This window comes from Strix uralensis, chromosome 7 (genome assembly GCF_047716275.1).
Source record: "Strix uralensis isolate ZFMK-TIS-50842 chromosome 7, bStrUra1, whole genome shotgun sequence".
In the NCBI taxonomy this organism is placed as follows: domain Eukaryota; kingdom Metazoa; phylum Chordata; class Aves; order Strigiformes; family Strigidae; genus Strix; species Strix uralensis.
Window position 1 is genome coordinate 38943867 of NC_133978.1, and position 21120 is coordinate 38964986.

The window sequence follows — 21120 nt, forward strand, 5'->3', positions numbered from 1 at the left end:
TTTTGTAGCATGAAGGAAAACTTAGTTTTATTCATGTAAATGGGTAAATTGTTGAGATTATGCCATTACTGTGCTGTTTGGATTCTCTGAAACTTCAAATGAATATAGGATTTAAAAGAGGTTATTGTCATGTTGCAGAGCTAGAAGAGGAGTCTCCCATTATTAACTGGTCACTGGAACTGGGTACGCGCTTGGACAGCAGATTATACGCACTTTGGAATCGGACTGCAGGGGACTGCCTGCTTGATTCAGTACTACAAGCCACTTGGGGCATTTACGACAAGGATTCAGTGCTGCGGAAAGCTCTTCACGACAGTTTACATGACTGCTCGCATTGGTAAGTTAGTTTTTATGTCTACTTTAAGATAGCTTTCCATGTAGCAGAGTACTACAGTATTAAAAAGAAACACAACTACCGTTCCCCAATTTCCTGTGGGTTGTGTGCCTCAAAGATGTTGAGTCACAGTGTGATTCACGTAGTAATCTAGATCTAGCGTATTTTAAATGTGAGCATTGGACATTCTGAGCTCGGTGACGGTATGTGATATTCAGCAAATAGCATTTAAAACAGAGTAAAATATTTTATGCTGTGTGCTCGTCGAGAGTGTGCTAACCACAGTTATTAAGACTGGAATTTCTGTATACTTGCAATGTAAATCATGCACATGCCATGCCTTGCTGCTTGGTGGAAGCTTTGCAGAAGATTGTTAATAGAAGATAGGCTTTTATTCCTGTATAAACTTTTCAGTATTTTCATTCCATCTGCTTAGTTACAGCTTTATTCGGTATTGCTCTTTTTGTTCCCGTTCCGTCTGCTAAAATAACGGCGGTAAAGTACAGAGTGGTGACATTTAACTAGTGCTGTCATTTGGCCATAGAATTAACTTATCATTCTGTAAAAGAACTTTTGTTGTTTTACACTGGCAACCTTCTTTAGGCTGATACTGTGGTTTGCCTCTGCTAGAAGAAAAACTCTTACAGTTTGGACCCGCAATGGTGTCCAGCAGCTCTCAAGTGTGTAATGGGACGAAGTGGAGAGACTGATAGAGACTAATAATGTAAGACAACAGGTGATTCATTTTCTTATGCTCTCGTAGTCAAGGACAAGAGGAACATGCTAGAGACAGAGCCTGGCCCCTTGCCCTGTGTGCTGTACAGGAAGTCAACAACAAAGGTTAATTTTAGGGGTATAAGCTTTTGTGATTACTGGCCCCAACTGCCCGCTGTTTGGAGAAAACTCCCAAAATTAGCATCCAGAGCTGGAGTCAATAAAGTGGTGCTTGAGTAACAATTCTTCCAAGAACCTGTCTCCAAAGGGAGCTGTCAGTGCTTCCGAGTTGTTTATAATGGAGCGTGCATCTCGACCATGCAGGAATGTCCCTGGCGTCACAAGCAGTTCCCCTGAGGCCAGAACAGAAATTTATGATAGATCAGGTTTTGTTCTTTATGGTAACAAAACCAAGCATGGTATCCAAAAACATGCTGCAAACCGTTGGGGTTTAAACCAATCTTTTCTAAATGTTAGTGTTAACTGTTGTTGAGTTACTGTTGTATGTAACATAACTCTCATTATTTAGAGTGTATTAAATCTGGTTAAGCTTTTTAGTTCATGTTCTAGACAGAATTTGCATTTTACTCTGAATTTACTTAATCTTTATCCTTACTGGAAGCACAGTTTCTTGTTTTTAACTGATTCATGTGTTCCTTTATAGTTGTTTGAATACAGTTGCCTACTTTCAGTCTGGATAATCTGATTTGGTGGTTTTCATTGGAAAAATTAGTACAAACCTCTATCGAGCTACAGCCTTAATAGGAACTGGTCTGTCTGCAAAGGCTGTTAGTGATGGAAATTCTTGAAGAATCAACTGAAGCGTTAGTAGTGATACTAGATCAGACTCGAGTCATCATTCCTTTCAAAAAATCCAGCCTTAAGGTGTGGGAGGTCTTTAAGTTTTGTTGTAAATTGATCATCCTGTACATCCTGTACTTGAGGTATAGATTCGATGTGGGAAGATACATTTAATTTTGTGGGCCAGGATGTGTAGCAGATAGGAAGTGGTGGTGTCGTCACTGGCTTTAATGATAATTGCTGAAGGAATGGGCTCTTAAATGCAATCACTAGTCTCAACAACAGTATACTTAAACAGTGGAATTGTTCTTCAAAGCTTTCACAAAGACACTTAAAAATGGGTATTTTTATAGTCAGACACAGAACAGTCATGTAACTCATTTGGCCTCATTTTGTTATGTTTGTTTAGATGCTGAACAAAGAAGAATCTATTTACTAGAGGCAGTCTAGTGTCTGGTACTCAGAAAAAGCTCAGTAGTGAAGTTCCCAGAGGCTCTGGCCTGTGGCCTCTTCTCCACTCACCTTTTAAATTACTGTGCTTTTTTAGTTTACTCAGAAGTGTGTTTTGATTTGTCCTATTTTGTATTCCACTGATAACTTTTGGTGGAGAATGAACATATGCCCTAAGCAGGCTTTTGGAATTTTATTTTTTATTTTTAAGGATGCATTCATTTCTCTTGTTTTAAACTGAAAAGTTTATTTTAAATGAGATCAAAATCTTCAGCCTTGACTTCTGTCTACAAGGCTTCCTCCTGGGAACACCTACAGAGAACTGTGTATATGGCTGACTAATTCAAGGAAGAAACTTCTTTAGGACAACACTTTCACAGTAGAGCTTTTGGGGGATAGTTTGTGCGGGTGTCTTTCCTTTTTTATTCCTTTTTTCCTTTCTACTGGAATGTAGATAGATCAATAGATTCTCTGTAGTTGTACCACTGTGAGTGAGCACACAGACCTATCAGAATGTCTTACCAGTAGGTCTTTTAAGCCATGCAAAGGTTTTAGCTGTACTTGGGCAAGCCAGCCTGGTCAGTGACAGCTGCCATATCCTAAAAATCTTGATGTATTCCATCTTTAATGAAAGCATAGGAAAGGTTTCTTTCCACACACACACGCTCACTGTCTGTTAATTTTCTCAGATTTTAATTAAATGAGTTCATTTCAATGACTTTTTTTAATAAGCTGAACTTCAGAATGGTTTCTTTGTATTCACAGTAAAGGCCATTGTTTCAAAGTTGGCTTAGCACTCTTCACTAAACCCGTGTTCCTAATGTGAAGTTGTGGCCTTTCCATAGTGCGGTTGATTAGACTGAGTTTAAAATTTTAAAAAGCCAGCATCTGCTTTTTAATGTGTAGGTCATTTTTCTTTGTAATTGTTGAAGTAAGATAAAACATTAGGACTAAACTAGCACACAGAAATGCTGATTTAAATTTAAACAGAAAACCAGAAATCCTGTAACTTTAAAACTTCCAGTGTAATCCCACTTTCTGTATTTGATTCTTATTTATGCTGCTTTATAACTGTTCCATACAATGTGAAATTACCATACGCTTTGCTCCAAATACTGATATAAAAGAGATTCTGCTTCTTAACCATGGTCTACTTGAAGTTGATACGCAAGTACTTCGGAGTCATTTGCCTCATGATATGGTCAACAATGGAGAATACCTGTATTGTTTGTGTGAGAAGAATGAACAACTCTTATGTGAAATAGAATGTCTTAGCCATGTTCTTTGTACATCAGTGCTTAAATAATCGTAAATAAGGCTTCAAAAAACCTCTTACAAGAAGTATCAAGCTAGCCAGGAGCCTCTTAGGAGCTTGCATCTATTACAGCATGTTTGCTGTAGGCATTGTGATCCCAAATGAGTTCTTAAATGAGAATTACCCAATGGAGTCTCCTGGATTCAAACCAAAATAAAATCCAGTTTTCCTGATGTATGCTCTCTTTCTCCCCCCTTCTTTACACTTGGGATAAAGGATTACAAGGATTGAATATTGCTATCAGGTGTATGGTGGTTGAGTAAATATTTTTGTGTTTACCACTCTCTCTAACATTTTAGGTTCTATACACGCTGGAAAGAGTGGGAATCATGGTATTCCCAAAGCTTTGGTTTACATTTCTCATTGCGAGAGGAACAGTGGCAGGAAGACTGGGCATTCATACTCTCTCTTGCGAGCCAGGTAAGAAAACTTCTTTATAAGATGGCTGTCAGAAAGGATATTTTAATCTCTGAAAAGAAATTTCAAGAATTTAAAGTGTTCTTCAGGAATAAGAATTTCAATGTATAAAGGAAAACATTCCTCTTAAGCCAGTAATCTTAAAGTATTACTGGGTAGATTCTTCTGCCAAGACGGAAAGGTTAATTTAAAATTCTAATTTTTGAATTTACCATTAAACAGTACACTACAAAAAAGTATGGTTTTCTTGGTGTCAGAGTGAAGTCTGTAGAATAAACGAATACACAATTGTCTATTTAATGCCCTGCCTCCTGGCTCCAGCAACACTTACCTCCTAGAACATAGCTACAAATCTGTAAGCTTACACTACCTAAACCTCAGCAAGCTGATATTTTGTAACTCCCCTCCAAAATGAGATTTACGTTCCTATAAGCTTCCAACTATAGGAATATTTTTAGATCCTCTTTTAAAGTATAAACATGATTTTAGTGCTCTTCTCTTGTGATTTGTTTTGGATGTGCTCTTTATTTATTTATCTCTTCCTATTTATCCATATTTACCTTAACCTGTCTTCAGATGAGTGAATTATTTTTAGACGAAGCGTTGTGTAGAGTTTCGCTTCTAACTGGGGAATTAAATATGTTAGATTGAATCTGGGCAATAGGGCGAAGAATTATTGCTGGCAGATGAAATTCTTGTGCAAGCTGAATGTTTTTGCTTATTTCTAACTGATATGTCTTTCAGTCTTCCGTCTTTCCTGTCAAAGCTAGGTCGCTCTTAAAAGCATTTTCTCCCTCAATTTGGAGACCGTTTTTCAAATTTCAAAGTAGAGAATAAGTTCTGTTTCAAGTGATGTCTTTCTTTGTGTTTGGTTCAGCCTGGAGCGAGTTTGGAGCAGACACACATTTTTGTACTTGCACATATTCTTAGAAGACCAATTATAGTCTATGGAGTAAAATATTATAAGAGTTTCCGAGGAGAAACATTAGGATATACCCGCTTTCAAGGTAAGCCTTTAGTGTTTCAAATTTAGTTTTATAAGGTTCAGCTATAAGTCATAAACATAAAGGAAGTTGAAAGGAGAGTGACATTAAGCTACTAGCTGGAAGAGGATGGAATTATGTTGTAGGTAAATTTTTGTTAGAAAATAAAAAGAACAAAATAATCCCCTCAGAACTTGCAGTTTTTCACTGTATAGTGGGCATGCTGCCTGTAGCAACAGTAAAAATGTGTTTTGACCTCCACTCAACATGCCTTTAGTCTATAATTTATATAAAACATTCTGATTGTGAGAATTTACCAAAAGTTGTGTGGTTTGTACTGCTGTAAGACACAAGAGGTTTAATAAATGGAATTTGAAATTCCGTTCGCTTGTGGAGCTAATGGCCGTAAACGCTCATTTTGGGATCTAAACTGTATTTAGTGTTTCCTAAAGGAGGCTCATAAAGCTGGGGTGAGGCAGGCAGAGGGTGTTTGGACTGGCAGAGCAGCAGCAGTATGTGGGACGAAGGAGCATCGTGCCTTGCAGGAGGCAGCTTGTGAAGCAGCCCTTAAGAGCAGTGAAAAGTAGCCACCCTTAAAGCAAGAGGCAAGGGTATACAAAGAAGGGTAGAGAGGTTACAGTAGGGTGGAGAATGATAAAGTTGAGCTTTTGTTGTAGGTGATGAAAGTAAAAGAGGTGGCAACTTGAATGTATGGTGTGGAGGCTGAAAAAGAAGGAATTCTGTTCATAAATGCTCTACCAACAGTTATTGTGTGAGGTATAAGACTGGGTAACTTGGGTACGATTACAAAATACTGGTTGTAAGTCTCGCCTTCTGCAAAAGTGAATTTCATGATGTAGTTGAAAGGAAGTTTTAGAAATTTATCTGTGTTTCAGTAATTCACACTTTACGGCAAGTGTGATGTAAATACTGCCCTATTGCTCTAGCAGTATAATTTTGCATAGCTTGATCAGGTTCTTTCTGACTTGTTTCTCCTTCTAGTCTTCTGGGCAAACAGCCTAACTATCCTTAAGATAAATATGAAGATGTTTAGCTGACTCAGTCCAGTTTTGCTTAGACGTATGTTTGTAGATTACTAAAGATGTGTATTCTATTTTGCAAGCCAAATATGTGTTTGGGCAATTTTCCTCTGTGTTGCATGCTAACTCTTTTATTACTTAAAGAATAAAAACGTAAGAGGGGATTGGGAGCATCTGTACGTGCTCAGCAGTAAACAAACCCCAGAAAGAACTGCTTGATCAGGCACTGCAGCTGTTACAGGGTGTTGGGCGTTTGTTTTGCCCGTGGTTCATCTTCCTACCCTCAAGGTTTATCTGTTGATGACTACCCTACAGTTGTTTTCATCAGTACATCACTATATTTATAGCTTAGTAGAGGACTTCTCAAAACATTTATTTTTGTGATTTTAAAACAGGTTGGCTAACTTTGGAAGGAGGCAAACCCGTAATGTAGAGAAGAACTCCAAGCTGTGGAGTTAATGTCAAATGTGTAACCTATGATAACTGTTCAGAGTCTTCAGAAAATCTGAGCAGCCGTTCGGCTTGTAAGTTTGGGGCAGTGAGAAAACTCCTTTATGTGAAGAAATGAAATACTTTTTTGAAGAGTATAAAAACTTGGTGCTTTCTGTAGTTTTATTTGAGATGATGAAAAGATAGACTGGGGAAGAACAATTATTTATGTGATGTAGATCTGATGCTTCAGGTTCTTGTTGCTTTTAACTCAAAGGCTGAGTGGCAGACAAGTGTTACATGGCCTAAATACGCTGAAATTGTTTTCTCTTGCTCTGTGAACCAGAAGGTAACCGGGTGTCTGGGACAACCTTTTACTAGACATGTGTTTCCAGGAATTTAGTCAGACAACTATTTATGACTTGCGATTTGCTTGCCACAAGCTCCATCCATCCATCCATAGAAACGCACAACACTGAACAGGTGAACTTAGGAGTCCTGTGTCAAATTACCTGGAGTTACTTTTATCCCTGTCCTACCACATTTTTGTGGTTAATGTGTGCTAATTAAATGCTAGTAGCACAGCTGAAACCAAACAGCTGTCGGGCTCAGTGGCACGGGCTGCCAAGACAAGTCTCCCGTAAATGGTACCAGACTTGCTGTTCTGGGCTTGCGTGTGAGCTTGGCTTAGCATGTGCCCCTTTGGTGAAGTTCTGAGGAGCGCTCGGCCTTCTCTGACTCGCCGTGTAGCACCCTGTCTGTTTTTAAGATGACATCCCCCAAAAAAGAAAGAGGAAAGAAAGATTGCGGATTATAATAGAGATGAAGACATTTTAATTTTTTTTAATGCTTACTTAACATCATGGTTTAGTTTGTAGCACCTTGGAAGGTACTGTAAACCCCCTATCCACCCCCAAAAGTCTTCTCCCTGGTCAGAATATTTTTCTCCAGGGATTCCTTGTTCCAACTTGGCATCCTTGCTGTAACTGCTGTGAATCCCATAACCGACAGCCTCCTTGTTTCCTAGATTGCAATTGACTGTTAATCAGTCGACTTCTTTAAATATTAAGGCTTCGACAGTGAAAGATTCATTTACTCGGCCTTAAGTGTGCTCCTGGTCTAGCTGCATGTATTTAGTGGCACGCATATGCAGCTTTTAAAATTAAACAGGAAAAAAGGTGACTGACTGAAATTATCAGATCAGGTTAGAGAAACTAAATCCTCTGTGGATGGCTTCCAGGGCAGGTGTTAGGCTGTACTCTTTCTTTTCCGTGGCTTGTGTGCATGTCAACTGTTTTCACACTACCTTCTCAATTTATATCCGATTGACCTTTATAAATCTTAAGAGCACTAGATTTTCTCCCTGGTAATGCATGAAATTCCCTTCTTGCGGAGCTCATCACATCATGTTGAGGAGGAATGGAAAGTGTAACCCATCCTTCTGTCTTGGGGAGGTTATTAGTGTGGCGTTTTTACTAAGGTAAAACAATGGTGAAAAAAATTTCCAAAAAGTTGTTGAATTTCAACGTGGAGATTATGTCGAGGCAAACAGATCAGCTCCACTCCTGAAAGGTCACGTAGCTGTGCCTGACGCAGGGGTTCTGCGTTGTTAGATGAGACATGAGATGTCCATAGAGATGAGACCCTTTGCTTGCCAGTGGTTTCTGTAGCCCTGACAACACTGGGTAATGCTTGGGGCCGGAATCTACCAGTTAGGTCAGCAGGGCATTAACCGTCTGTATTAATTGGCAATAAATTAAATTGGCCTTCCCCAAATTGAATCTGTTTTGCCCGTGATGGTAACTGGTGAGTGATTTCCTTGTCCTTATCTCGACCCACAAGGTTTTAATGGTGTTTTCTCCCCTGTCCTGCCGAGGGGAATGAGGGAGCAGCTGGGTCAGCTAGCCAGGGTCAGCCCACCACACCAGGGTGAGTGTCCTGAGGAGCTGGCATGGTTTGTGAGGAAGGAGGGGTCCTTTTGATACATCTCTGTGATCATAACTTGTGGGAGAAGAGGGGTAAACGGTCACCCTGAGGGTGCTGATGCTTTCAGTCCTGAAAGGCCTCAGTAACCTAAGCGACATGGCACCGTGGCGTTGAAATGAAGCGTGCAATAGCAGCTTCCCACCCTCGCTGCTTGGTTGTCTTGCTGATGCTTCAGACTAAAGGTTGGAAAAAAGTTGATGAAGTTACTTCTCAGAGTGTGTGCATGAAGAATGAATTTCCAGGAATGGAGGGACTTTCTTCATGACATTTGACTGTTAGTATGTTATTTTCAGTGTGACTTTGAATTTTGACCAGATGTTTGGTTCTTTCCCTAAATGTAAAGGCTTGAAATTTCTTGGTTAACGCTTACCCCTTGTTCTGCATCTTTTGTGTTTAGCATTGAATTACAGTGAGACGTCGTTGTAATGGGGATGGGAGGAAGGGAGCGTTAAGAAGGTATTCAATGGATTTGTGCTTAGATCTACATGTAAAAACTTGTGTGAATATTAATCTAAAGGAGATAGAAAGACTTTGAGGTGTTTCTTCATTGCACATTGAAGAACGGGGCAGGAAAAAGGGACAAATATTTACTGGTAGCCCCCACTAATTTTTATTGCAGCAAAGCAAGATGAGTTCTAAACCTAAGTAAAACCTCCAAATCCACCCCCTGCCTCAGATTTCCATTTTAGCGTTGCCCGTCCATCTCCATGGATGTTGGGGAAGTGAAGTGCCTTGTTTTGCTGCTGCGTCTATTCCGAACTTACTGGCAGCAGCTGTACTACGACAGGTTGCTATGCTACATGTGCACTTAAGTTTATGCATGGCTATTTTTAAGCTGTCACAAGGTAAGGCGTGCTTTTGCTTAAGATGTCTTGCAGCAGTACACACCAAGAATTATTTATGTTCCTAGAAGAAAGGAGTTCTAGTTTTATTTTGAGTCTTCATGCACCTCCAGCAAATTGCTGTCTTTACTGCTAAAAATGGTGGGGAGAAAAAGTGTGGTTTCTCTCAGAATCTGTGACTTCAGTAATTTTTAGTTGTATCCGAGCAAAATAGTATCAGCTTTTTGCTGGTGGCTTTTTTTTTTTTTTAGAGACTAGATATGCATAATTGATGTGGGTTAATTTAATCTAGTAATACAATGTTTATGCAAAGTCCCATTGTCTCTGGGATGGGCTACATACTTAGGTCATGAATAATATTTAGTGCAGCAAGTTCTTTTAATAATAATTTTTGTAAGCAGATGGTGGAATTTTTGTTCTGGTAAAAATAGACATCTGACTGTAGCTTTTATTTCTGTGATGCAGAATCTGATTTTTTTTTCTTTATATTTTTTTTTAAAAATTTTTAAGAAGAGTTACCAAACATAAGATGGCTGTTCTAACCTTGTTTTTTGTTCATTGCTATACTGTAGAGCATAGATTTTTAGGGGAATGGTAATGTGGTACTGTTTGTAATTGTAACGGCTTTTATGGCTAAACTTTTAACTTTTTAAAGTTGCAGAGATACTTGACTAATCCCATGTTAACCTAATAATAATTAGCTGTACTGAAAAGCGTGACCTATATTAGTGTAGATCAAACCAAGTACGTTTTAAATGCTTGTTAATGTGCTGCTGGTGCTGTGTTTAGCCAAAAGCAAGAGGTTTGTACCAAAATTCTTTGTTGTTGAACATTGTAGTTCTGAGTCTTACACTTCCTTTTAACTTGTTATAGGTGTGTATTTGCCTTTGTTATGGGAACAGAGTTTTTGTTGGAAAAGTCCTATTGCTCTGGGCTACACAAGGGGCCATTTCTCTGCTCTGGTTGCCATGGAGAACGATGGTTATGGCAATCGAGGTGCTGGTGCTAACTTGAACACTGATGATGATGTTACTGTTACTTTTCTACCGTTGGTGGATAGCGAGAGGAAATTATTGCACATTCACTTCCTTTCTGCTCAAGAGGTAAGAACTAGCTGGTAGCTTTTGTCACAGCTGCTCTTTAAGCTGGGACCTCAGCAATCTCTGTAGCCCCACGTGTTTTTGCAGCTCAGAGAATTACAGGGAGTACGCTGTCCTGGTTAATCCATACTGTTCCCTTTCCCATCATTTGAGGTGATTCTGAAACACATTTTCCCACAGATTTGATGCTTATTTATAGCTTTGTAAATTGAATGTAACTTCACTGTGCATGTGAATACAAGTGTACCTTGAAAAGGACCCAGAAATAAGGATTCTGACGCTAACTGAGACTGAAATAGGCCTTTTTTTGAAGGATGCAACGTAAATATTGGCCAGTACTTGCAGGGTGCTCTACCTCTTTTTCTAATCAAACTCAACTAGTTTCCTCTTCAATAACTATGATAAAGACAGGGAACCACTTCAGTAAAGCGTGTTCCTGGGGGAAGGGAGGGAGGGTTGGAAAACTTGAAGTAATTGCAAAAAGCGGGCATCCTTTAGATAAAGGAGAAAAAATATGGGCTAAGTTTAGAGAGGGGTATTTTTTTCAGCAAGCCACATTTGTTATGTCTTACAAGAGGAAATGTTTCATGTCAAGAACTGCTAGACTCCTAAAAAGTGCTTTGTAAAACCTCAAGGCCCTTTTAGGACTTATCCTCCTTATATATGGTACCTACCATAAATAATTAGTTGCTTACAAATAATTGAAATAGAGGAAGGCTATATTGGAAATACACCTCTGAAAAATCTAGAAGGGCAGAACAGCTGGCGAATATTTCCAGAGCCTTCAAATTTGGGTTGAAAACGCAGCGCGCACTGGTGTGGCTTTGGGAGGCTCCAGCTCCCTCAGCTTTGAAAAGGAATTGCCTCGCTCCCCGAGCCTGGGTGTTTCAGAAAATCACGGGTGGCTTGCTTAAAGTTTGCTGGTAATGTTTCAGTCCTCGTTCTCAATGGGTTTTCTCTTTTCCCCCAAAGATAGGTAACGAGGAGCAGCAAGAAAAGCTGCTTCGGGAATGGCTGGACTGCTGTGTGACAGAAGGAGGGGTTCTTGTGGCGATGCAGAAAAGCTCTCGTCGGCGCAATCATCCGCTGGTCACCCAGATGGTAGAGAAGTGGCTCGATCGCTACCGACAGATCCGCCCTTGTACGTCCCTTTCCGATGGCGAGGAAGATGAGGATGATGATGATGAATGAAGGAATTGAAAATAAAATTACCAGCGCAGAGCGTCTGACCCAGAGTTAGTGTCGTGCTCTAGGAGTTCATTGTGGAACGACCCGATTTTAGGGGAAACGTGCTGTAAAGAATTTTTCTAACCAGCATGGATAGAGTCTAGAAGCTCATCTGCTGTGTGAAGAGAGCGAAATGGGCTGGACTACCGTTTGTATAAAAACAAAAAGAAACAAAAAACAGCTAATTTTATTATCAAGACAGAAAAAAAAAAGTTTTTCTTTCTGATTGTAAATCTGTCTATAAATGTACCGCATGTGGTTGTGTTACGAGGTTGTGTAATAGGAAAAGTATACCAGCATCTTAATTATTGCGAAGAAATTTTTCAAATAAGGGCACTTATGAAAGCACATGTTAGATGGATATCTCTTCCCTCCAAGATTCTTTTACAGTAGAACTTGGTATTCTACATCACCTTTTCGATACTCTGACACATTTCCGTGAAAGGCCCTTTTATGTGAAATCTCACTAGTGCCCAGGTCAGATGGTGAGGTTTTTTTGTTTGCACAAAATACCCACAGCAAGTCATAAGCAAAAATACATTCATTATTTTACTAATATCTTAGTTACTGCTGTGCCCGTATAATAAAATCTAAACTCTACGGAACAAACTGGAAGAGAAGCTAAATTTTTCATTGAGTGAAATGATTTGTTTCCTGAAAAAGTTTTTGGTTATTTTTTTTCTTCTAATAGTTAATAGATTCCTTTCAGTATATGTAAGAATATTTATTCAGAGAAGTGACCTAAAATATAGGGATTTTTATTCCAGTGAGCATATATTAAGCAAAATTGTGTGAAATTTGAGAATTCAGACATGATTGAGAAGTTCATATTGTCAGAACTCCGTCTTGCTGTGATACAAACTATGTATTATTTTATCATTTATTCTTTCACCAACTTAAACATTGCTGCAAATGAAAAAACTCCTTTTTAAAGGGTGACTCCTCAATCATTAAATCTAGTGAGAATACACTTGGCAGTTCTAATTAAAAAGAAGAATCTATGCTAAAGGGTTTTTTTTTTTTTTTTAAAAAAAGCACTGTGTTATATATTTCTCAGTATGTAAACCTGGGAATTTCTTGCATGTTGATTGATGTGGCCATACTTAAACTCATGTAAGTTCCTAAGATTGTAAGTTCAGAGTATATTCTCCAGTAGAAATTTTATTATATTTGATAACTTTAGCCATGTAACCTGTAATGGATAAAGTTTATCTAAAAATCTCACTTAAACACTAAAGGTTAATGCCAGTTTTTACATATACAGTGCAATTCAGGTTGTCTTGAAAAGCACTTTTGATGGTGTGGTGGTTGAATACGCAATTTTGCAGTAGATGAAATTGTTTTAATTAGAATTTGGAAAGAAGCCCCATAGCACATATTTTTATGTAGTTCAGAGCTATGGAAACCCTGAGGAACTTGCTGCTTTTTCTTCCAAATGCTGCTTAGATGGTGTTGAAACGTGCACAACTCCTACATAAACTTGGTGACGACACCAGAAGTATAGAAATAATGAAGTACTGTATTAACTTAGCAGTTTCCCCATCACAGATTCCATTGAGGTTTCTGAGGAAATGTCTTCACCTTTTTTTGGCCATTAGATCTCCTCTGATTGGTGCATGCGCAAATCTTCAGGTAAAGGCTGCATGCTTATCTGCACCGTACGTGTGATTTACCTGAACTACACAGCCAGTCCCAGATACTAAAGAGGTTCTTCACAGGCATTTGGTCCTGTTTCAAGTTTGCTTTTTAAATTTTTTTTTTATTTTTTTTTTTTGCTCCTTTTTCTTACCTTGCAGTGAAATCCTTTTATACCTTGTCTAGCTGAGGATGCGAAGCTTTTCTGTCAGGGGAAACAGAACACAGAGTAAGCTGGGATGAGAATTTCCCCGGTCGGAGCTGGCCTGCACCGCGTGCTCAGTGGCATCGTTACCTGTCGCGGTGTCACCCGGCACGCTCTGGAGGTGCTTCTAGTCCAGGACTTGGTATGCCAGCATCAGGAGGTTTTTGTTCCACGAATAGATCGCTGTAAATTCAGATCCTAGCTTACCCAGGCCTGGCTTCCCCGTGCAGACCACCGTTTGAGTGGACAGAAGGATAAGCTCCTGCCATCAGTAGGCTACTTCGAGGGGTGTGCAAAAATGCTGTGCAGAATTTTAACACCCCCCCCACCCCCCCCACCCCGCACTTTCCCCGCAGTTCTGTTCTGTTTCAGGAAGTCATGCTTCCTTGTGACATGGGGAGAATAACCAATGTGAAAGTGTACCTTGAGCCAAATTGGACGAGCACGCCTTCCCTTCCCGCCCGTCGCTGTTCGTGGGCAGCCTGCCTTGTGGCCTGACGCTCCCCATCCCCAGCCAGCCCCTCACCAGAGCGAGTTCAAGTTCACCCCGCAGTCAGTTCAGCTGTTTTTTTCAAAAGCATGCAGCGTGCTCCACGGTATTTACCTGGCTCTGGTGTGAGAGGACAGTCCTGGTACTTCAGAGCTCTCGGCTTTTTTTGATCGTTATTGTTTTGTTCTGATGTGCTGTAAAATGGTATGTTCAGGTTAACACGCTTCACAGGTCATTTCGGAACTGGTGAAGTATCTTTTTCAGAATCAAAGTAATCCAAACCTCATGTACCTGTAGATTAAAGAGCTGCAAACCCCTGCTTTGTGCTAGCACAGTAGTCAGTGTATGTTCATGGGTACTCTCCTTCAATTACAGACTTGAAAGTTTACAAATACTGAGATTAATTTGCAAATGCTACCTTGCAGCTTGTCGGCAAGTTTTAGCCAAGTATATATATGAGATTGGGTTTCTCAATGTTATTTTTCCTCATATTATTGCTCGCAGCAGCACACGCTTTCCTAGCACAGAACTTGGCTTTTCATTGCTACCTCCTTTACATCTGGTCGTTTTTTCTGGTTTTATTTATGAATTCCTCAGTGAAAAATCCCTGTATTTCTTTTGTTTTTAATATATTAAAATTTAGTAATTCTGGATTCTTCCAAAGTTCTGCTGCATGGCTTATGGCAAATATTACTAGATTGTGTTTACTCCATTAACGGAATTGGTTTGTGCACATTTAAAGACTCTTATTTAATGGCCACTTCTTTTTTTTTTTTCCCCCTTTTGTTCAGTAACTTCCCTTACCACTTTTTTTTTTAGGTTTTATTCAGTCTGTCACCTTCAAGCTGCTTTATTTTTTTTAAGCTACTCTGACATCCATCATTGATGGAGAGCCTCCCTGCCCGCCTTCCCCAAGTCTGACTACAGCAGTATGGCTCTGTCAGCACAGCAATGGCACAAATCTTCAGCAGCAACTGTTTCCCTCCTGTTTTTTTGCCCAGTAATTTCCCAGTTGCACGTTGTGGCGTGTTCCTGGTGTATCTTAGTGGCGAGGATACTCTTCCCCTCCTGCTTCCATGGAGCTTCTCTTTGTGCTTGAAACCCCACAGCAAAAAAGCCACTGTCTGTTACCAGAACATGTTCTTTAGGCTGTAACCCCCGGGATTTCTTTAATTTCTACTCTTTGAGCTTGCAGCACTTCAGGAGAAGCTGTCAGCCCGTGTTTGCATCTGTCCTCAGTTTTGGTTGAGAGGGAGGTTGGGTGTTGGATGAAAAATTGAGCATTTGCCGTGCTGAGGGGTCTGAGCAAAGCCTCGCGCTGTCCTGGTGTGGAGTCTGCTGCTGGCAGCAGATGCCTGAGATCCTGCGACGCAGGGAAGTGCTTGCACCCACCTGGGATGCAACTGCTTATTTAAAACCAAACGAAAGTACCACAGCTAGTTTATTTTTAAAACAAACCCTTACAGCGATTAACTGTTTCTCTCTTGGTTTTCACTGTCATTTCAGTGTTTCCCAAACACCTGCTCTGTAACCAACCGGTTTTATCCTCCTGGTTTCTCGTTGTCACAAATAATCACTGGTGTGCTGTGTTGGTCACTGACAGTGCTCACTCCCCGATGAAAGGTGATCTCTTTTTTTTAATGTGTTTGAAGCTGGTAACTAGTTTTCAGTTTAATTTAAAGCAAACAAAATACAGAGTTCTGTAACCTGGACGTTTTTTTGGTTTCAACTTTTGTAGTCCCTTTCCAGACCAAGCTCTTTGCCCCATCTAAGGCTGTGTCTGCTGGCACTTGACAACATGAAAGGGTGGAAATGAAAGAACAGGACTCTCGTCTAGCAAGGCTTTAAGCTGCTCCTGCCTCTTGGGCGTGTTTCCAGCCTCATTTCCGAGCGGTTTGTTAATGCTGCATCTCGAGTATGTACAAAAAACATTGGTTGAGGTGTACCTGCCTTCGTAGGTAATGGAAACCACAGTGATTTTTTTTTTTTTCCACTTAAGCTGCATATAATGTCCCACTTGATTTTTAAATATTCACAAATTATAAGCGAGTTTACAGCTTCTGGATAGCACCACCTGAAAGTCCGCGTAGGAAACTAAACTCAGGAAGCCTTTCCCCAGCAGCGCGATTTTAACACTGACCTGCACGCAGCGAGCTTGAACCGAGTTTCTGCAGCGTTTCTCAAACTGTAAAGGTCCTTCTGCCGCTGGAGACGTGAGCCGGTCCCAGCTGCTGCTCGAGGGCCGGAGGTGCCGCAGTCCGACGAGGAAAACTCACCTGCTCTGTGCTGCCAGGTCGTACTCGCTTCTGCAGGAGGGCACAGTGTGCTCAGAGTTAGGTTCTGTACCTCACGGTGCCTTCTCAATGTCTTCAGCTTAGAGCAGTAGTCAGACTGCAGCGAGAGCTCTTACCTTTCAGAAATTATAGAAATTTTATCACTTTTTATTGAAAACTGCACTGAACGCTAAATGTCCACCTTTACAATAAACAAATACAATAACGGTAACACACTAAAACAAAACATACTTCTGATAGCCATTGGTTTTTTTTTTTTTTTTCTGTTTGGGACATATTAAGATTTTTTTTTGTCACAGAAACAGGAATGTACCCATACAAAGGCTCAAAATAGGCCATCTTTTTAAAAACAAAAAGGCGATGATTCACAAAAGACTATGAATATAACATGTAACTAGTTGATACAAATCTAATAGGATTTGTTAAAATCAGTCACATCTAATAACACATTTTGAAGTGTTCTTGTATAAAATATCACGTGAAGAAAAGAAGACTTTTATCAATGTCTAAAAAAGTGGGTTTTGTTCATAGACAGTCTGACAAGTTACCATAAAAAGTGTTTCCTGAGACATAAGGAAATGCAACATTATTCTTGAACCCTTTCCAGCTCAAGACTTTTTCCACTTGATAAAATAGCTGCAGATTTAAAACTGAGAAAATATATTTGAGTACAAATAGTGTGTGAAACTTAATACTTTCTTCTTTTTTTTTTTTCTTTTTTTTTTTTTTTTTTTTTTCTTGCATCATTGCAGGGCATAGGTGAATGCACAGCTACTTTATTCAGTGTATGGGGCAGAGAAGAGACTGGCAGTTTGTTTTTTCCTCAGCCTGGGAGGGCAGCGGCCGTTGCCAGGAGCCCTTTCTGCCCTCCCCATCCCACGGATCCCGGCTGGAATGGCTAGAACTTAAACCTGGCAGGAGAACTTCTGTTACACTGGCCCTGTGAGACTGCAAAAAGGATTATTATTATGTTTTTTTTTTTTTTTCCACTTCTAAGCCAGTACTGATGCCTCCCGTTAGAAGAGGTAACCACATACAAGAGTAAGGAAAGGGCTGAAGCCACGTAATGGTTTCCTCTTACATTTCTACATTAACTCTGTAAGGATTGCTTAATGCAATGGTTTGAAAACAGGTGCAGCAGCCCTGTCCTTCCCAAGGAATTGAGGGAAAAAAAATCTATTTTTATTCATGTGATTGATGCACAGATGAAGGAAACTTAACACACAATAACAGAAGTTGATCATTAATGTATCACATCCTAGTTTTCAGCGCTTCAGTAAGCAGGTGACTTCTTCAGGGCTTCTCCCCGGTCTTGACTGCTATCACTTGGTCGTTAACACTGGAACATCAATGATGCATCTGTCCAAAATCAACATTACAAATTTCGTATCAAATTCTTTTTTAGTTCATGTATAACTTCTTTTCCAATGTCTCTTGGTCCCAAGTTTATTGAATGATTTTTTTAAATTATCTGCTATTGCTCGTTGGGATGTTCCCTGTTGTCCCCGTGTTTTGTGGGCTGGTTAGGAGATGGAGCTTGGGAAGGATGTGCCACTGTGGGAAGATTGTGAGTAACAGGGATGCCTCCGGGAATGATGCCCTCCATCGCTGCCGGTATTCCTCCCGGTGCCACACTGACCATCCCAGGTGGATACCTGGGAGAGGGGACAGAGAGAGGCAGGTTTGTCACCTCGGAGCTCGCCACAGGCACTGCCAACCACCCAACCACCCTCACAGAGGCTACGGAGAAAGCCAGCAGCAAAGAGTCCACTTCTCTGCTTGAGCTACGTTTTGGGTTTTTTTAAGTCACAAAGGATAGCTCAACACTGAACATTAAACCAAAGCTGCTCTGTCTTGGCTGAGCTTCCTCCACTATGCTACCAGGGCTGCGTCGTGGTCTTGTACCTTCTAACATGTTGTTGAACCATAAGGAAACCTTTCCCTTTTGAAAAATTGGGTAAGGAATCATCTTGTACGCTCTCTGAAACGCCAAACACTAGCACGCTGCCTTAACCATCCCTTTGAACCTCTCCTCCTGATTTGTAAGTTTTCCATCTTCCTGGTGTAACCAGAGAGCACAACTGAACAAGGGGGTTGGATCTAGTCCCTCCTCCTTTCTAAGAGCAGGGTGAGTTACACATATTGAAGAAACAACAGCAAGTTTGAGAAAGGAGAAGAAACACAAATTTCTTGAGCCGTCCAAGCTCAAGATGTGGGGGCAGCGAGGCCAAAACCCTCTGGAGGTCTGTGGGAGAGGAGGGGCCTGAGGGCCCCAACACCACAGGCCTGAGGGGAAGGCGGAGGGGGAAGGTGGGAGGGGAAGGGGGGTTTTACCCTCCCGGGAAGGCAGTGAGCCGGCCCCAGCTTATGGGGCCACGGCTCCTGAGGAGCTCGGCGAGGCTGAAGCAGCCAGCAGAGGTTAAGCCAGGAAGCCAGGGCTTGTCCTCAGGGTCTGGCATTGCCCACGGCCTCCTAAACAGGCGGGAGCAGGACCCAGGGTGCTGCATTCACCAGGTTCGGCTGTTTCACCCTCCACCTACACCCGTGGAAGTGGAATATTGCTGCCTGTGACCCGCAGGCAGTTGTGAGCGTTCAGGGCCACAGCACAGGCATTGCTGGGGGCCTTCCCCTCTCAAGGGCTCTGCTGCCAGATGCACTCCTGCCTGCCCCTGCCCTGTAACACAACCTGAAGCACCCCGAAGGCTTTTTTTTTTTTTTGTACTTCAGAGTATTTTCGGCAGTGGTGATATGCTGAAGGCTGCCTGTGCTCAGGCTAAGTCCTCAAGCCTAATGTCAGCGTGCTTTGAGCCGTCCAAAGTGGAGCAATACATAACCCCAATCTCCGGGATTTAGGTGGAAATTAGGCCACCTGACTATGGACCTATATTTGGAGTTTTCACCCTGGCTCATTAACCCGTGAGCTGGGCCAGGCTCACAGCAGCCAGCGCACGGACAGAGGGGCAGAGCAAATCCTCAAAGTTCTCTCCTGCTTGTTTACAGGTCTGAGGGGGGGTCCTGCCACTTAGGGAGGTGCTGTACGAGTGACTCCCAGCCCACCAGAACGGAGGTTTAATAAACGGGAGGCTTTACAAACCCCTGGTTAAATCAAGCAGCACCAGTCATGCCAGCGACAGGGCTACTGGTCCCCAAGGAGGGGTATTTCAGAGTCGCCAGCTGAGCTGATGAAGCTGCTGTTCCTTGGGTTTTCGCCCTCACTTTGCAGCTAGAACCCAGACCCCTACCCCTGCAGGGAACCCGCGGTGGGTTGGGGTGCTCCTGTTCTCTGTCTTACCTGTACGTGGCACCATTGAGCTCTGGATGAATTGCTTGCTGATCTATTACTGACCATGGAGCTGTTGTGACAAAGAATTCCTTGTTCACGCAGTTTCTTAGGCTTTCCGGGATGCGCCCTGGAGTTGGTAATGAAGATAAGTCTGTGTCAGGTGGGTCCGAGATTTATCACCAATAAGCTACAATTTTTTTATTTCACTATATTTGTTAGTGTAAAGGATGGGGAGAAAAAATACCCCGTATCCCTTGTCTCAGAGGATGTTTGGGCTGTCCTGAGGTGCAGGGTTGGAGACCAATTCCGTCCCCTCAGCCCCACCTCTCTGCTTTCAGGAATGCTGTTCCCTTGAGCCCGCTGCTCCCAAAGCAGGGGCTAGCCAGACGTGACAGAGGGCAATTTTTAGTGCAAGAGAACCACTCCTTTGCTGGAGACTGTGACCACCACCACGAAACAAGCTCAGTTCCAGAGAAGGGCAACGAAGCTGGTGCAGGGTCTGGAGCACAGGTCTGATGGGGAGCGGCTGAGGGAACTGGGGGGGTTTAGTCTGGAGAAGAGGAGGCTGAGGGGAGACCTCATCGCCCTCTACAACTCCCTGAAAGGAGGGTGCAGAGAGGGGGGATGAGTCTCTTGAGCCAAGGAACAAGTGATAGGACAAGAGGGAATGGCCTCAAGCTGCACCAGGGCAGGGTCAGACTGGCTCTTAGGAAGTATTTCTTTGCAGAAGGGGTTGTTGGGCGTTGGAATGGGCTGCCCAGGGCAGGGGGGGAGTCCCCATCCCTGGAGGGGTTGAAGAGTCGGGTTGACCCAGCGCTGAGGGATCTGGTGGAGTTGAGAATGGTCAGTGTGAGGTTCATGGTTGGACTGGAGGATCTTCAAGGTCTTTTTCAACCTCGATGATTCTGGGATTCTGTGAGAGTTGGACACAGGTGCCTTCACTGCTTAGGAATGTGGTTTTGGCATGTAGTTGGCTATGGATGCATCATCTTTCGGGTTAGGACCATTAAAAGCGGCAGCAATTATTGTTTTGCTGTCCTTTTCTTCCCAGTCACAGACACTAGTCTTTGCCATGCTGCTGATTTACAAAAAACCCAACAAATCCACAAAAAACCCTACACCCAAAGCTCTCACCCAACCACAAACATGCCCAACTGACATAAAAGTAAAGTTTGGTTTCTCAGCTCTTTTGCTGGGAAGAAAATGAGGGTTGGCCCCTCCTTTCCCAGGCTCCTGCTGAGACACGGGCAGGGTGAAGCCCTGTCTCTACCCCTCCTGACCCACATTCCAGCCGCACCCGTGAGCCGAGCCCGGCTTCTCGGCGGTGCTGGGTACCTGTGATCGCGCGGCGTATTTCAGTAGCAGCAGCTTCTCTCATCTCTAGCGACGCCTGCTCGCTGTACCAAGCGGTGTGTGGAGTACAGATTAAATTAGGAGCATCTTTCAACGGGCCTTGAGCAAAACTGGGAGCAGGGAGAAAAAAAAAAGGGAAGATTAATCAATGTTTAAAAAGAGAATAAAGTATGTTATGAGCGGCAAAAGGCTCGTGGCCTGCCCTCTGCATATGCAAGCCTC

The 21120-nt window shown here is 42.0% G+C and overlaps 2 protein-coding genes across 12 annotated transcripts in view; one reads left to right on the plus strand and one right to left on the minus strand.

The window, feature by feature from the left end:
* Positions 1-15680, plus strand: part of ZRANB1 (zinc finger RANBP2-type containing 1) — a 70101-nt gene extending 54421 nt beyond the window's left edge. For all 4 annotated transcript variants that reach the window (XM_074875512.1, XM_074875511.1, XM_074875513.1 and 1 more), the window contains exons 7-11: positions 139-337; positions 3914-4034; positions 4909-5038; positions 10185-10414; positions 11384-15680. In XM_074875512.1, the coding sequence (XP_074731613.1) occupies positions 139-337; positions 3914-4034; positions 4909-5038; positions 10185-10414; positions 11384-11602 (899 nt within the window). In that variant the 3' untranslated portion in view covers positions 11603-15680. The remainder of the gene's footprint in view (positions 1-138; positions 338-3913; positions 4035-4908; positions 5039-10184; positions 10415-11383) is intronic.
* A 708-nt stretch (positions 15681-16388) lies between these two features.
* CTBP2 (C-terminal binding protein 2) overlaps positions 16389-21120 on the minus strand; it is a 143557-nt gene continuing 138825 nt past the window's right edge. For all 8 annotated transcript variants that reach the window (XM_074875502.1, XM_074875504.1, XM_074875506.1 and 5 more), the window contains 3 exons: positions 20881-21008; positions 19555-19672; positions 16389-17917 (listed from right to left, as the gene is read on the minus strand). In XM_074875502.1, the coding sequence (XP_074731603.1) occupies positions 17737-17917; positions 19555-19672; positions 20881-21008 (427 nt within the window). In that variant the 3' untranslated portion in view covers positions 16389-17736. The remainder of the gene's footprint in view (positions 17918-19554; positions 19673-20880; positions 21009-21120) is intronic.